General features: G+C 44.5%; 1 protein-coding gene across 5 annotated transcripts; it reads right to left on the bottom strand.

The window, feature by feature from the left end:
* Nucleotides 1–63: 63 nt before the first annotated feature.
* HMGXB4 (HMG-box containing 4) lies at nucleotides 64–17,450 on the bottom strand. Of its 5 annotated transcripts, none has more exons than XM_075428374.1 (11): nucleotides 17,254–17,450; nucleotides 15,087–15,192; nucleotides 14,394–14,512; nucleotides 12,984–13,059; nucleotides 10,838–12,033; nucleotides 9,551–9,632; nucleotides 8,981–9,045; nucleotides 8,579–8,684; nucleotides 7,089–7,258; nucleotides 5,750–5,872; nucleotides 64–3,824 (listed from the first exon to the last, which is right to left on the bottom strand). In XM_075428374.1, exons 2-11 carry the CDS (start codon nucleotides 15,115–15,117, stop codon nucleotides 3,780–3,782), a joined length of 2,013 nt encoding a protein of 670 aa, XP_075284489.1. In that variant the 5' UTR covers nucleotides 15,118–15,192; nucleotides 17,254–17,450; the 3' UTR covers nucleotides 64–3,779. The 5 variants fall into 5 exon arrangements, with proteins under 5 accessions (XP_075284489.1, XP_075284492.1, XP_075284494.1 ...); XM_075428375.1 differs by lacking the exon at nucleotides 64–3,824 and adding an exon at nucleotides 4,484–5,563; XM_075428377.1 differs by lacking the exons at nucleotides 14,394–14,512; nucleotides 15,087–15,192 and having other exon boundaries at nucleotides 17,254–17,388.
* Between the last annotated feature and the right edge of the window lie 319 nt (nucleotides 17,451–17,769).

Genomic DNA, 17,769 nt, shown 5'->3' with positions numbered 1-17,769 from the left:
GACATCGGCGGAAAACGCGGGGCGCGACAGAAACGAACGACAACACTCGGAGTGTTAAAAAAAAAGAGGAAATTATATTGTGAGTACGGTACAAAAAAGTTTCTTTGCGTGATTGTAACGTAATCGGGATCAAACGGCAAGGAAATAACAAAAATACAAAAACTGCTGAGTCTCGGCAAAGTTTTCCCTCTAGTACCAAATACCACAAGGTAAGGATTATACAAAGTGTACAAATTTGAAATAAAAATACAACACGCCGGGGCTGTGTGTGTTTTTCAAACTCCCGGAGAGTTTTTTCCACTGCACGGAGGACAAAGCCGGCGCTGGTCCCCCCAGTTCCCCAGAGAGCCGGCGCGTGCCCTCACCACGACGCTCTCCCTCGCGAAGGGCGGGAAGGCTCCGGCGCGGGCCGGGGTGCGCCGCAGGGCCCTTCCCAACACCAGGCTCGCCGGGGTTCGTCGCGGATTGTTCAAGCGTGTATGCTGTCGTCTCGGGTTGAGAACTTGCATGGTGGTCCGAGAACCTTCTGACCCCTCCACCGACTGACGGAGGAAACCCAGCGCTGCGCTTGAGAAGAGCTCTAAGAGACAGACCGCCCGGCGCGGGCACAGCGGGGGAACACGTGGTGAAGAGGAACGGGGACGACAAACCCTCCCGCACACCTGACGGTTTAATCTAAGTATGATCTGGGGCTCGGCCACGGGGAGGGACAGCTCACTTTCAGCTGCCCTGAAAAACAGAAGCTAGTAAAAAAAGTGCTCTTCTGTCATTTTAAAACTTTCATGTTATAAGGCTGGAAAGGCTAGAGTCAAACGATACTTCAGTTGTTCTGCCGACACTCACAAGACAGCCTGTTTCTACACGCACTAAAATCCTCTGCTGTTTCCCCACACAATGCCGGTGCTTACTACTGCACGCAGAGCCAATTCCCGCAGGAAGTGGGGCGAGGCAAACCTGATTCGTATTTTCCACACACTGTTGGTGGAGGAAGGGGCTTTTGCTTTTAAATTACGTGTGTGTATATATATACATACACACAGAGAGAAATATACAGGATAAATTAAAATCTGCCACAGGTATTGGTAAAAGTTAAATACATATGATATGAACACCACACACATACAGACACACGAAAGCCTATATGAGAATCAAGTGCTCTCCTGTGGCTCCTCTTCCAGAGGAGCAGAAACCCAAACAGCAAGTATGTGGCTGGAAGGTAGGGGAATCGCTCCCGCCAACCCACACGCGCCTTACTCAGCCGTAGCTGCTTCAAACCGGTCATTAGTCACCGCCTCACAGCAGCACCACGGCTCCTCCAGCACTGCTGGTGAAAGGGATGGGGGATCAGCCACCTCGGAAACCAAAGCTGTCTGTTCACAAAACGGCTGCGAGACGGGCAGAAGCAATCCAAGTTTGTCCCATCTTCTTCCACGCTCCTCTCCATCAAAGCAGGCTGACCATGCCCTGGAAAAATCAGCAGGAGGTTCATCCTCTCAGGCCAGAGCAGCTGGGTTGATACATCGTGCTAATGACGATTTTGGTGCAAGTCGACAAGAAAAGATGAAATTCATTGTCATCTTCCACTTCAAACGCCAGCTACCAGACCAGCCAGCTGACGCTGACAACTTTCAGTTATTACTGACTGAAGAGGGGGGGTTGGAAGAAGTGACTGAGAGGCAAAGTCCTCTGTATCTTTGATAAACTATCCAGCTTTCCCCTCAAGCAGCAGATTTTACACTAAAAAACAGAAATAGGGCTGGTGAAGAGTTCAGTTCTATTCTTTGGTCCAAAATATATCATCATCTTTGAGAGGTCCTGGAGGACAGGAGAGGTGCCCGAGGACTGGAGAAAGGCCAATGTCACTCCAATCTTCAAAAAGGGCAAGAAGGAGGACCCAGGGAACTACAGGCCGGTCAGCCTCACCTCCATCCCGGGAAAGGTGATGGAGCAGCTTTTCCTGGAGGTCATCAACAAGCAAGTGGAGGAAAAGAAGGTTATCAGGAGTAGTCAGCATGGATTCATCAAGGGGAAATCATGCCTGACCAATCTGATAGCTTTCTACGATGGCATGACTGGCTGGGTAGATGAAGGGAGAGCCATGGATGTTGTCTACCTAGACTTCAGCAAGGCTTTCGACACAGTCTCCCATAATATCCTCCTAGGGAAGCTCAGGAAGTATGGGCTGGATGAGTGGTCGGTGAGGTGGATTGAGAACTGGCTGAATGGCAGAACTCAGAGGGTTGTCATCAGCGGCGCGGAGTCTAGCTGAAGACCAGTAACTAGTGGTGTCCCCCAGGGGTCAGTACTGGGCCCAGCCTTGTTTAACTTCATCAACGACCTGGATGAAGAGTTAGAATGTACCCTCAGCAAGTTTGCTGATGACACCAAACTGGGAGGTGTGGTAGATACACCAGAAGGCTGTGCTGCCATTCAGCGTGACCTGGATAGGCTGGAAAGTTGGGCAGAGAGGAACCTGATGAGGTTCAACAAAGGCAAATGGAGGGTCCTGCACCTGGGGAGGAACAACCCCATGCATCAGTACAGGCTTGGGGCGAACCTGCTGGAGAGCAGCTCTGTGGAGAGGGACCTGGGTGTCCTGGTGGACGACAGGTTAACCATGAGCCAGCAGTGTGCCCTGGCTGCCAAGAAGGCCAATGGCATTCTGGGGTGCATCAAGAAGAGTGTGGCCAGCAGGTCGAGGGAGGTTCTCCTTCCCCTCTACTCTGCCCTAGTGAGGCCCCATCTGGAGTACTGTGTCCAGTTCTGGGCTCCCCAGTTCAAGAAAGATGAGGAGCTACTGGAGAGAGTCCAGCGGAGGGCTACGAGGATGGTGAGGGGACTGGAGCATCTCTCCTACGAGGAGAGGCTGAGGGAGCTGGGCTTGTTCAGCAGAAGAGAAGGCTTCTCAGAAGAGAAGGCTGCGAGGGGACCTAATATATACTTACAAATATCTGAAGGGTGGGTGTCAGGAGGATGGGGCCAAGCTCTTTTCAGTGGTGCCCAGTGACAGGACAAGGGGCAATGGGCACAAACTGAAGCACAGGAAATTCCGTCTAAACATGAGGAAGAACTTCTTCCCTCTGAGGGTGACAGAGCCCTGGAACAGGCTGCCCAGGGAGGTTGTGGAGTCTCCTTCTCTGGAGATATTCAAGACCCGCCTGGACAAGGTCCTCTACAGGTTACTGTAGGTAACCCTGCTTCGGCAGGAGGGTTGGACTAGATGACCCACAGAGGTCCCTTCCAACCCCGAACATTCTGTGATTCTGTGATCTCTACCTGCCCATAGAATATCAAAATACTTTAGGTTGGCAGGGATATCAGGAGGTCATCTTGTCCATCCCCCTGCTTAAAGAAAATCCAACTAGAGGAGGCTGCTCATGCAGTTTTTGAACATCGTCATGGATGGAGAGTCAACAACCTCTCCAGGCCACCTCCCATGGTGACATTTTTTCTTGATACTGAGAAGTCCATTCTCTGGCTGCTTCCCCCACTAAAGGATCTGAATTTAAGGCGAGCATCTCAAAAGCTTTCTGAATTCTTCATACAAACTACTTTCAGACTGCAGGACATTTCAGCCACCAACACAAAAGTGGTTTTTCTGAGCTTAACTTCACAACTTTCCATAAAATAGAAGTCAAATAGTTACAATCCCATGTATATACTATACAGATATAAAACTTTAAAACCCTACACACGGAGCCCTTTGGGAGTGCCGGCGTAGTGCATATGTACACAAGTCAGTTATGCAGAGGTTGAGGACATCCCAGGATCCTTTCCCATCAAAGTCCAGGCATGATGTAGGCGATGTTGTCTAGTGTGTTTGACTGGGAAAAGAAATTTCGTATTTTTTAGTGTAAGGTAATGACTCAAATCCCTTAAAAATGACAGAGATGAAGGTACTAAGCATGTTCACTTGTCTTACAAGTTACCACATGATGAGACAACCAAATCTGCCTAGTCATCACCACCACTGCTAGGCTTATTTTCATATTTTTGGAAATGTAAGTTAACTAAACATAAAGGTAGCCTCAGTATTTGTAAGCACCTGGAAACAATGAAAATGCTTGAGGTTTTCCACAAGTGAACTTGTCCTTACAAACCCCACACTCTATCTCTGAATTTGAAACAAGCCACATCGACCATATCACATCAACCACAGGAAAGACCGGTGATGAAGGACTTGAGCAATGTGACCAAAGTTGTAGCGTATAAAAAAAATTACTTGACTTCACACTCACAAGTCCCTTATGACATTCTGCAGTGTAAACGAGAAAACCCCTCAGACCTACAAACAAGGTGTCAGATAAGCAAAAGAAGCGCCCTCCAGTTTTCCTTGCAAACCATAACAGATTTCTGAGAGTAAGAGTCCTTCTCGTGCACATGAGAGAACAAGACACAGCAGTAGATTATCTGTATGTTCAAGTGCAGTATTTCAGGATGGCTGAAGGAGGCCTTAGGAATACCACCTTTTAATTGCTGAAGACAGAGGAGCTGGATCTGCACCAACAGCGATTACTTATCAACGCCACCTACTGACTGAAAAGATAAATTGCATCCTACATGCAACATGACCACTGACAATTTCATCTGTGTCATAAAACACCATTGTCATTATGTATCTGATGGTAAAAATCAGAATAATTTCTTTATTATCAAGTCCGAATACCAGTTTTCAGAAGTGAAGGCTAAGTGCGTTAATCCACCTAAAGCTCCCCTGCTCCTTATAACAATAAGTTGATCAAGTTTCCAGTAGACGTGCCATTAGTCATGTGGTGTCATTGCTCTGAGTGCACTTGGCAAGCGAGAAGGAAAAAAAGCATAGGATGTTTTTCCACGGCTTAGGATGGGAACACCCTGCTGACTCAGCCTTTGCGTAGACCGCCAGTTTGTGGGAGCTCACAGCTTAAGCTGTCAACCTTGATGTTGTCAACAGTCCTTTCTCAGAATGAATCAATGTTTGGGCTGCCCTATTATAACATGCCAATGCATATCCCATGTTTGTTGTTCCTTCTGCCAAGCTTTGTTTTTAATCTCTTAACTTTTGCAGACCATATATTCGTTTTTTAATTCTGCTCCTCTCCTTATCCACTTTATTCATGTCTCCTGTTGGAGGTATGACTCCTGATTTTTCTTACGCTGCTGCCATCTTAATCTGTGTCTACATCATGCTACATAGATGCCACAAGCTAAATCAGGGCTCAATATTAAGTCTAGTTTAAAGTGAAAAAGAACCTTTAGTTATGCAGTTCCTTAAAAGGGAGACTATTTTTCTTTCCTTGGAGAAGGTTACAGCCACATGTAAAAGGCGCTACTCAATCACATTAAAAATCCTGAGATCACAAGTTTTTTTTTTATGCTACTAAAGGAAAAACAGAGCACCAAGAAGGTGCTTCTTATTTTTACAGTAAACTAGAACTTTCAAAAATACTGGTATGTGTATATGTGTCAAAAATACTGTATATGTGTACAGGCGCTTTTATTTGATTCAGATGGATTGATTCAGTCACTGGAACAGGACTTGCACACACTGCAATCCATGCTACGAACATTAGGTCAGCTGCCACTGGAAGAAAAAAGTTGCACAATATTGTACACCAGTAACATCTTAAAGAATTTCAAGCAATATTCCTCTATAAAAGTGTACGACCAAGACAATTTTCTTATTGCACTGGAATTATAATCACAAAACTCTAGCTGGACTCTGCTGAAATTAACAGTGCTAGAATAGAAATAACCACAAGGTACTCACCAAAACGTGCTTAGGGCAGCCATTCAACTCAGGCAGTTGTGTGGTCAGACATGCTAACGGGCCCAAAGCACAGACGATTGAATCTAGAAGTACGGACAAACTTCCTGAAACAGCCACCATTCCCTGGAAGTAAGGAATGAGAAAAACGGATAGGGATGAGTAGTGGAAAATATGGTTCTTTCACAATTGTATTGATTCTCATGTAGACACAGTATCTTCACTCCTGAGCTCTTCGAGTCCACTTTCACTATTTACACAGCAACAAAACTATGCCACACGCTTCACAGAGAGACTGCTGGCTCAAAAAAATTAAGGATTCAGTAGGCAACCTACTAGTGCCTTAGTGTAGGAAAAAAGTATGGAACAACAGAAAAGGTCAGAACGTTGTCAGTTGCACAAAACACTTAATTCCACAATTTTTTGTAATGTAATTTCTTTGCCACTTCGTACCACCTATTTTGTTAACTACATGAGTTCTAAAGACAATAGTTGTTTTATTATTGACATACAAAGAAATGCTAAGTCTGCAACAAATGCTTTAGTCACTGATATACTTTCAGGAAAGCAAATTTGTTTGTGTGCCTTTCTGTAAAGGGGGAGATTTTACTCCCGTTGTTCCTCTGAAGAATGACCTCAATCGGTCATAACAGAAACAAAATGCAAGAACATTTATTTTATTGCTGATAAAATAAGCAAGCATAGTGGGATTGAAGATGATCACGATATCCGTAAAATTCAATGATATTTTTTGAGCCAAATATGTGTTCTCCTTCCAGGCTGGGCTGAGTTCCGAAGGCACGTGTGTGTGTGCATGCGTAGAATCACTATAACCTAATAGCAGGAAACTATTAAAATATGACATCTTTTACATCACCAGGTAAGTTGAAACAATAGTAGCCCCTATCTGAAGCACTGGCAATATGACATTGCCAGAAAACAACAGGACATGCAAAAAACATTGTGGTAAAGGCTGATGGTTTTCTAAAAAGGCTTGAGACAGTAACAGAAACTGGACCAGAGATTGGCAAAGATAGCAAGGAAGTACCAGACCCAGGGTGAACATGCAGTAAGAAAAGACTGAAGACTGTTGAACTAAGCATTGCCTTCAAGGACCTAGAGCTGCAAAGGACCTGTCTTTCTTTGATGCCTACTGTTTACTGAGAAACAAGGCTTTTTATTTCACTCCAAACAAACAGCAATGCATCAAAGAAACATGACATGCCATCTATGATTTCTCTTCCTAACAGAAAAGCATTGGCTAAACTATTAAGTAAAATAAAATAATAATCCCCTCCGATCCTGTGTGTAAATTACATGGCATCCCTGGTTACAAACTCACCTCTGTTTCCTGCAGTCTGTGTCCAATGAGGCTCAGAGATTCACCCAGCAACTGTAAGTGTGCAGCTACATCAATAGGATCTGTCTCAGGAGCTTTGGCTGGTGAGGAACACACCACCACGGTGCTGGTGGGGGATTTCTTATGAGGGGAAATCACTCCTGTTGGAGACGCTGGAAACACACAAATTCAAATTCCGTATTCTCTTCTTTCATTCTTTTACTTACAAGCCTATTTACTCAGTAAAGTTCAAATCTCAACAGGCATGAGATGCTTAAATAGTTCTGTGGACCTGGACTTGTGGTCTTTGGAGTCAAAACTTTCCTTCTGTGTGTACAAGGCATCTGTTCCAGCTGAATGCAATTTGGGAGATTTGATAAAGAGAAATGCCAAGCCAAGAACTACCCTTTTTGCTCTAGCAGCAAACTTAACCCACTAGAACTTCCCTTCTGCCTCTTACTGTACATTTCAATCCCTAAACTGCTAAAACCAATACCATTCTACAAATTAAACAAGGAAATCGTTTTGAAAAATGCTAGCATCATTCTCACTCTCAGATAAAAATTGTTTTTAAGTAACATGATGATTTAAATGTCAAGCCTTGTGAGAAAGGAGGTAGGGGTGTGAAGCAGGAAAGGACCTTTGTTCCTTATTTCACAGGTGTCCTGGTTCTGGTTAAAACAGAACCGCTTCTCTTTTAGTGAATCTTCCTTTCAGCTAAGTTCTTCTAAGTACCAGCATTTTTCTGAAGCTGGCTGCACATTTTACAGACACTGTCTGCTCCAAAGCTGATAACACCTGATGTTTATAGCTACACTGAGCTAACGGTAGGAAAGGAATGCAGAAAAAGGCCCCTGTTTATAATTATTGCTATAGCAGCCAAAGTCACCGATAGATCTCTCAGGTCCCGCAAGTGAGGAGTCGGAAGGGGTCGTACTTGTGGGGAGGGGGGGACAGGACAGGTGACCCGATATTGACCAACGAGGTGCTCCATGCCGTGTGTGTCATACTCATTTTAAAGCTGGGGGATCACGAGGGTCTCGCTCTCTTCCTCCATGGCCGCCTTCTGAAGAGGACCTTGCTCGTTGTTCTGCCTGCGATCCTGATCCAGATTCCTATCCGTGCATCCCTGAGTCCAGTTCCTGTCTGCTGCCGAGGCCAGTCCGGGACTGCCTGGTGCTGCCTGGCAGCTGCTGGCGGGACGCCAGGGCCCGGCACCCAACTCCGGAAAACTCCGTATCGGTTTTGTATATTTTACATTATTTCTCTTATTATTAATATTACTGGTATTATTAGTGTTATTAGTAAAACTTTTTATATTAAATTTGGAAGTCTCTCTTCCTCCTTTTCCCTTCCTCAGGTGGGAGGGTGGGGGTTAATAGAGAGCGTCTGTCACTCAGTTTATTGCTGCCCTGCTTTAAACTGTGACAACTGGCAACGTTATCTTCCTTGTCCAAGAAAAAAGATCAGAGCAAATGAAGTGCTACAATTACCTTTTATTTTTGGTGCACCATCTGAAGATGATGCCTTTCTCTTCACAGTGGTGGCCTCTGCTTTATTCTGCTTGTGTTGGAGATACTGAGCTTTCTGTTTCCAGACCTGCAGTTACCATGGTATGAAAAGAAAGATACGTAACATTAGGCAATTCTGTTACCTGATGCCAGGATCTCCAGGCAGAATGATGTGACGTAGCTAACTGGTGAAGCAATACCATGAGAAGAACATGGATGCTTTTATGATTGCAAGGGCAAGGTTTCACTACTTTGCATCTTTACATACTTTGGGGACATAGGTAGCTTTTTTCAAGGTATGGTGGCAATGCTACCAGCATGTTCTGACACAAGCACCTACTTTACAGAAATCATTTCACAAAAACATCTCACACATACACTCACCAGTTTATCCTTCTCAGGTAGCTGCTTCCACACTTCTGCCAGTCTTTTACTTAGCTCTCCAAAATCTGGCAGAATAAGAAAAATGTTCAAAACAGATGTTTGAAACAAATGAAATCACAAAATCATGAAGAGAATTTACTGGCCCATACACACACATTTAGGAAGCAACCCATTCCGCAACTGGAACTCTCCACACTGTCCTGAAAATGACTGCCAGTGTGCATTCCTATTACCGTTTAAAATGAAAAAAAGCTGATACTGGGAATATAAAGTCAAACGTGTATATTCAGGAAAGTGACACAACGAAGACAGCTCTTGTCTTCTTCGAAGTGAAGAAAGAGCGAGCTAGCTATTTCTTTATCCAGATTCACAGCTTGGTTAAAATGCAATGAAATCAAATAATGAAATCCACTCCTGTCCCCTTTGCCACCTCTTACTCAAAGAAAATTAGCAGTTTCTTTGCATTCTGTCAAAATTAAGAGATTGGTACAAAAACAGAGACGATATGTTCTGCTAATTAATCTGACCAGCGTATAATCAAGAGAAGAGAAGGCTAGATTATTCTCTCACCTATTCCAGGGTGCTCAGACACAATAGTTGTACGATATTCCTTACAGAACACTTGATAGGCAGACATGTTTTTCTTCTTTGGCTAGTCAGAAGGAGAAAATGAAACAAAGATTTTTAATTATTATGAGACCTACTCGAATTTACTAAGAATTTGGCATTTACTGAAGACTTAAAGAAAGATGTGGTGCTTAGATCAGCAATCTAAAGCAGTGTTTTACATGTTCTGGCTGAATTTAGTGTTTATGAAAGCACAGGAACCAGCCAGGATCAGTCTTAGTACAAGCCCTCACTTGCAACAATTCCATCCATGCATTTCATTCATGAGTTACAACAACCTGCTATTCTAAATCCAAGATTAACACACAACTCTGTTAATATATCTCTGTTATAAAACTTAAAATAATGGTAATAAAAAAATCTGTCATACTATTCACAGTACCTATCATAGATCTGTCAAAACAATTCAGTCCTCATCATAATGTTTTGTTCCATTCCTTGCCTCCTTACAAAACACTTCAAACTGGCAGGAAGATAGACAGTGTAAGTACACTGACAGCAGAGGCAAGGCATAAGGAGTTGCCAAACTATGATCAGAGAAAACTTACCAAGTAGAACAGAATAATGGACGAACAAATTCCGGCTAGGCCTGCCCATTTCCTGACACAAAGCAACTCCTGTCTGTCTGAACATACAGAAACTGCTTTTGCCGATTTATATACTTACACAGCTACAGTTATAGCACCTGTACAGTCATTCATACACCAGCTACCATTTCTCCTACCCATATTTTTATATGCTAACCATGGAAAACTGAATTTATGAGAACAGGATAAAACTGAGAATGTGGTAGTCTATAAGAATTAGAATTTCATTTGAATACAGAATTAAACTGGTAAGTATCTTCACTTTTCACGCTAGAGCTCAAGCCCTTTTTACAGGAGCTGTGATGATGGACTAGATCGCTAGTCCAAAAGTCTGTGTGGCAATAGCTAGAACTGGTTCCCTTAGAGAATGATGCAGTTCTGTACAGTATAATTAAGTATAACCTTTTCAGAGAACCTCTACCGGCTAAAGACTGCCTGTGCCACAAAACCAGAATGATATGTATTCCTTTTGCTACAAACAGAAATCACAGTGGCTGATACATTTTTCCAAACATGCTACAGTGAAACCACCGATCCTCGTACTAGTTATCCTTCTGTTTAATTTAACATGTCTTTGTAATGGAGTGCCTAATTCACCATTACCCATCACCCAATTTCTATTTTCCCTCCAATTGTTCCTTACTTTTTCTCTTTCCTTTTCTTTTTCTCTTTCTTTTTCTTTTTCTCTTTCTTTTTCTCTTTCTCTTTCCTTTTCTCTTTCTCTTTCCTTTTCTCTTTCCTTTTCTCTTTCCTTTTCTCTTTCTTTTTCTTTCTCTCTTTCTTTTTCTTTCTCTCTTTCTTTTTCCTTTTCTCTTTCTTTTTCCTTTTCTCTTTCTTTGTCCTTCTCTCTTTCTTTTTCCTTCTCCCTTTCTTTTTCCTTCTCCCTTTCTTTTTCCTTCTCCCATTTATCTGCTTTGTCCTTCTCCTTGTCTTCCTTTTTCCTCCTCTTCTCACTTTGACCATCTGAGTGAAAAACAGCAGAAGGAGGTGAAGGAAGAACATAGGGGGTACTGGGAGGAGGTGGTGCTACTGTTACTTCTGCTACTGTCACGGGAGCATGCCCAGAACTCCTTTTAGACTTAGAGTGTTTCTTCTCTCTGTGTTTCTCTTTGTCTTTTTTTTTCTTACTTTTTTTTGACTTCTTCTTCTTCTTGACTTCCCGGTAGGAGTCATCTATCACGAGCTCTCCAGCCTCCAACTCCCCACCAGAAGAGGAACCAGATTCTGGCGGTGCCTCCACACCTGAAATCTCACACTCACTCCCACGGCCCTCTGAAAAAAGGGATTTGTCAGCACTGAAACTCTCAGAAGGTGGATGTGGGTCTGGAGGTGATTTGTGCTTCTTCCGGGATGACTTCAGGAAGCTCTGCAGTTCATGACCTAGCAGGAATGAGCCTTGCTCATCTCGAGCTGATTTCTTTGAAGATTTCTTTGCAGCTGCTGGTGTTGAAGAGTAGGAGATAGAATCATCATCTGCTGCACTACTTTTGTCTTTGGGTGAAAGGATGAGCTTCATCTTCAAGCCATCAGGTTCACGAAGAGTAAGTGTCTCTGTGTTCACGTACAGAGGTTTCATTTTTTTAGATTTGTGGAAGCTGCCATCATCCACTGAGTGCTCCCCACTGCTTCCACTCAGCTTCTTCTTGTGGTGCTCCTTTTTGCTTTCGGAATGGCCAGAGGAAGAATAAGATGATTTTTCAGAGGTCTTCTTTGAAGACTTTGAGCTTGTGGCCAAAGGTGAGGTGACAGCCTTGAGTAAATCCATGGTAGTATCAGTTGAGGATGGGCTAGAAACTGCCTTTTTCTTCTTCTTTGATGGTAGATCCAAAGGTGAAACACCTGAAACACACCAAGGGGAATAAACTTCAAGATGATTCCCTTAAAGACAGCATTACACCAGCCCAAAGAAGCGAAGTGGTAATTCTGCAAGACTTATGATTACAGATGACAGATTTACATCCCGGCTTAAACAGATCTCTGAAGCTTGCAGCCAGTTCAGCATGGCCTTACAATTCAGGAGCTGTAATGTCCAAGCTGGTCAAATAATTTAAGGAGGGAAGACAGAGCAGGAAAGTTCTTGAAGTTTTGTCAAACTCTGTATTCTATTGTGAAATAACATATTTTGATGAAAATATATCTTACTGAGCCTGAAATTACATCTCAAGTGCAAGGTTTTCGTGCCATTTTTAGCCAAGGTGAGACTAGTGAATTGAAGATACAGGTTTTTTCATTCTGAAACCAGATTTTGACAAAATTTCAGCTTGCCTTTCTCTTTTCATTGGGCCACAAGTAAATCTTACACCTGTTAAGCTTTTATGAACAGAACTGTACTTTTCTGGACAGCTTATTAATTGTGAGAATGTTTCTGTGTTTAAACTGAACCCCAGAGAATTTATTTTTCACCCTGATGCATTGTATTTTGATAAATTCAGAGAAAGCGATACCATCTGCAAGTTAAAATTCGAGTTTGTAATGCAATAGGGAAAAAAATGTGAATGCCAAAAGGGAAGGTATAGGTTAGAAAACTACAACTTGTCAATGAAAAGAGGGGTGGAAGATCTCTATCCCCCAACAATGGTAACTTGTTAAGCTAGACTCTGAAAATATAATTGCCTAATCTTTTGATGTCTGGTGCTGATCAGCATCGGGTTTCTGATTACTTCCCCTAACGACAGGCTGATGTACTCTCCCTCCATAAAGTGCCAACCACAAATCTTCATGACACTGGTTTAACAGCATCCTTTCCTCAAAGTAAGTTAGCCACTCCCTCTGACTGATTATTGTCTTACCTCTGTAGCAGAACTCATCGGAGGAGTGCTTTCTCCTCTTTTTGTGAGGTTCTGTCCCCGGAAAACGCTCACTGTCCTAGAATAAGAAGAAAAAAGTGATTGACAAACAAAAGGGAAATAATATGGGATTCACATGGACTACTGACATAGATAATAATTTGTAGGAGCTATTTGTACTACTGTAAAATACTGTCATTATTCTAGGTGCTAAAACAAGCAAAGGAAACATACTCTGTCCCCAAGAGCCCACAGCATAGGTTTAAGGTAAAATGCAAAAAGCATGGTACAGACAGGTGGGAGAATACAAAAAATGTTATTAGTCAGGACTGGTTTCAGCACATCAGCCACCTAAGCGGCACCAAGCTTTCTGTAGGCATTGCAGCACAACAGGGCTACAAGGAAACTGAAAGACAGATCTCTCCATAGGGAGCTCCCCCCAAGCGAGAGGAGCAATACACAAGAAAACTTGAAAAAGCACATTTGAAAGTGTTAAGAAACAGGCAGTGAAAGTCAGCTCCTCGAGATCAGCTGATGAGTTGATAAAAGACAGACATCCAGCTCTTAATAAAGCTAAGAAATAACTAAGGATGTGTAGGCTGTGAAGTCTTGAAAATGAAGGTGAGCAGTTCATATTTAATATGCTGAAAACGATAAAAGAAGTGAAAGGAGGTACAGAGAGGTAACAACTAAAATGACAGACCAAAAATTTGACCTTAATACGTCATGTCACCCAATTATTATTTGTATCTTGACCAATTTCCGGTCTGAAAATGAAGCTCCTCTACAGAATTCGAGCTGCACAGTGGAAGGATATTTTAATTTTAAACTAGAAATTCTTTTCCAGATTAAAAAAAAAAAAATCACAAAATAGTCACCTTTGAGCTAACAGCAGAGATTTTAGCTCAAACAGGAAAGTTTTGAAAAAACTCAAGTTGTCACTATGTGATTTCAGAGTTAAGGCCCCAAAGAGGTGAACAGGGCAAGTTCATACCTCTCAAGAGCTATCATTTCAGGCTGTCTGCAGAACTGGGAAGACAACAGCGCATCAGTTAACAGTATATTCATCCCTTGCTGGCTATTTATAGAACCATAAATTCTAAACCATTTTGTTTTGTGAGTGCAAAAAATTATTCATGCTATCTTATGACTTGCAAGGTTCTACATCAAGACTAGGTCAGCATCCTACTACACTGTCTTCTGAGGCCAGAAAAATCAGAATCAGTTGTAACTGGGATTGACCCCCTCCTTTTCCCCAGGAAAGTTACTGAACAATACAGGACATGATTAGCTGCTCTTGCTGTCTTCTACATGCATTTCTATATAAAAAAGAAGAAACCTATCCACCCCAGTCCATCACTACCTTTACACATACCCTTACACTTTCAACCTTTTCTCTGAGGGCTTCCTGACCTGAGTTGCTATCTTATCTTCCTCTTGCAGCAGATCCTTGTAAGCGCGCTTTTTCTCTCGCTGTATCCTGCTAGTTGCCAGCCCCACGTCATCAATGCTTCGGTCACTCTCTAGAAATTCTAAGATTTATGTGAAATGGGAAAAAAGGAAGAAATTAAATACCCCATTAAGGAATGATAGACATGTGGACTATGCACAAAATAAGACAACAGCGGACGCTGGCACAGAGCGATGCACAAAACCCAACACGCACAGGGGCCTAAAAGATAACAATCTGTACTCTCTGACCACAGGGATGGGGCTCAGTACTTGAATGCTCTAACACACTCACCCAAGATTTCATTTCTAACCCTTCTATACTTTTTCCTAAAAACATCTGGACCTAGAAATGTTATCACAACTAAACATATCCTTATCCCTGGTCTCCCATTCCATTGACCTGGCAGGGAGAAGAAAGGCTGCAGTGGCAGAGTTTTCAGTAAAGGTGTTTGCATTAGAAAATACTACTCATCTCTCTCAAGTTCTAATCCCAGTACTTTACAACTGGAACTCAAGGGCTTGGGATCCTCCAGCAACTTGGCCAGGTTAAATTTAAGGGCTCCACAGGATACTTGCTTCTTTTCCCACTCGGGCTGCAGAGGGTACCCTCTTTTTTTTTTGGCAACTCCCTCTGAGATTATGAAGCAGTCATACCTTCTTTCTTCTTGCAGTCAGCATAAGCCATGGTGGTCCTGCAGGAGCCTGAGAATATGTTGCCAGGTCTGGGCTCCTTCCCCCGTTCCCATCTACAGGAAAAGGTCTGAGAAACAGAGAATGAAAATAACTCTCCCATAAAGAAGATTCATGATGTAAAATGTGAAACTTCCTCTGAACCAAGTGAAGATTCTCTGGAAGACAGTGGGAAAGGAAAGGAGTGTACCTTCTGCTCTGTTCATGCTCACACTTCAGGCTTGACAGAATATTATTTTTAAACTAAATTGGAGGTTGTTCTATTATTTTAAAGATATAAAAGACCACCTCTTCCTTATAAAATATCCAAATCACTTAAGTAATTTATTCACAAAACCAGAAAGAGCGCGAGAAGACAGTTGGGTTTGATTTTCATGATACACAAAACTGCACGCAAACTTGTGTCCAAGCCATTTTTTATCAGGAGCCACTGTTACAAAGAGTGGGATGTTTAAAGAGAGATTCCAAACCCTTGAATCTCAGGTGAAGTGAAGGAAGAGAAGGAACCAGGCAGGCATCATAGAATTATTTCAAATCTTTTTAACTAAAGGATTGCACATTTTGTAGCAAAAGTGTGCATCCTTCTGATCTGTTTCCAAACACTACCACTGCAGCCATTCCGAATGCCAGCCTGGGAGAGGGAACGGAAGAAAGCGCTCCTTTTAGATAGGGCTTCCGCAGGACCCCAACCCCTGCCAGCCCCCAGGTTTCAGGCCTCCTCTGAGTCATGCTGCTCCACAGTTGCTAGCATATAGGAGGACAGTGCCCTTATGGAACAGCTGCACTCTCGTTCTCTCAGAGTAAACAGCTTTTGTTCTTCAGTCAGCAATCAGCTTAACACGAAAAGATTGATCTTCTTCTCATAAGTTATTAACCAGCTGCACCCAACTAATTCTGTGCGTTTGTGTGTGCGTATGTGAGCATGCACGTGTAAGTGTTCAACCGCAACGATCATGCAGCTTGTTCCTTCCACCTGTCACAGTCATCTTGCCACACTGAAGCTACATTTGAATACCTTGAAAGCAGGGAACTTGTGCTTGTACATCCCCGCACGTAAGTCAATTTTATAAATAACTGGCTGAGAACAACATATACATCCCATAATGGTTACTTAAGTGCAATAACAATGTCCCAAACAAATCAAGCTTGCAGGTACACAGGAGATGTTTCTGTTTAAATTAACAGGCACACACATGTTATTTCTTCAAGTTTTGGGAAACCATCTGCTGCAGAATGATTTAAGTCAGTGTTCTGAACACCATACATTGTTGGCTGCTACCAAGAGCGCTTAGTAGGCAAGGATTTATGTACACACACAAGAGAACTGTACTTTGCAATAAAAAAGAGCATCTTGCCACTTGTGGGCTCACAATCTTGAACCAGATCTTGTCAGCATTTCACGATGTTCAGTTGTCACATGGGCCTCAGCAGGAACACGTGTGATACTAAAGCATTGTGCTCAAGAGGACAAGGGCCTAGCAGAGATACTGCTCAGCAAAACACAGCCGAAGACAGTCAGTCATCCATGAACGGCGGACTTGGAGAAACTAAGACTTGTTTATAACTACCTGCATAGCTTTTACTCTCTTTTTAAATCTTCTCTGCTTGGCAGGTATAAAGCTTGGTAGATAAAGCCCAAGGGGGCTTACAACCCAGGCCTCTAACCCTGCCAACACAAAACACATCCTTAACTGGCCTCGTCCTATAAATCCCGAGAAGGATCCCCTGCTCCGAGCTCTTCAGTTTCGGCACGAATCGCGCAGGTTCAGCGGAGCAGCTCTTCACGTCTCCCGTTCCTCGGCGCGCACGCTAGCGGGATCAGGCCCACTCCCCAGGTACCTCCGCGCCCCACGGCAGGCTGCACACCCCACCGGCGGCAGACCGCGGCGGGGCGGCGGCGGGTCGGGCCGGGCTCCCTCGCCCCGCTTCCCGACCCGCAGGAGCCGCATGGGCCGGCGAGCCCCGCCGGCGACTCCGAACGCGGCGGAGGGGGCGAACGCCGGCCACGGGCCGGCCCCGCGCATGCGCGCCAACGCCCCCAGGGCCCAGGCCCCGCCGCCGCCCGCGCCCCTCCCGCCGCCTCCGTTTGAAGCGGGCTCGGCCGCCCCGTTCCCGCCGCGCGCCCTCTCACCCGAGCGGGCTCCGGCTTCCCTCTAGCTCGCCGTTCCACGCCTCCAGCAAGGTCGAGGGTGCCCTGGCGGCGGGGCCGCCCACCGACGACGGGGGCTGCCGGTGCCGAGTCGCAGGGCGGGGGAGCGCCGCGGCCGCCTCACGCCGCACCGCCGTTTCCCGCGGCCGCCATCTTGGACAGGGAGACAAGGGACACCCGCCCGGCCCTGGGGCCAGGAGCAGCCAGCCGAGCGCCGAGAGCCTCCAACGTGGCACCCGCGGGGCGGGGAAGAAGGCGGGGTGCGGGACGGCCGAGCGCATCGATGGCAGATTTAGATTAGATATTAGGAGGAAACTCTTCACCATGAGGGTGGTGAGGCACTGGCACAGGCTGTGCCAGAGAAGCTGTGGCTGCCCGCTCCCTGGCAGTGTTCAAGGCCAGGCTGCATGGAGCTCTGAGCAACCTGGTCTGGTGGAAGGTGTCCCTGCCCATAGCGGGGGGGTTGGAACCAGATGATCTTTAAGGTCCCTTCCGACC

This window comes from Opisthocomus hoazin, chromosome 8, assembly GCF_030867145.1.
Source record: "Opisthocomus hoazin isolate bOpiHoa1 chromosome 8, bOpiHoa1.hap1, whole genome shotgun sequence".
Classification (NCBI taxonomy): Eukaryota; Metazoa; Chordata; class Aves; order Opisthocomiformes; family Opisthocomidae; genus Opisthocomus; species Opisthocomus hoazin.
This window is presented reverse-complemented; position numbering and strand designations above follow the sequence as displayed.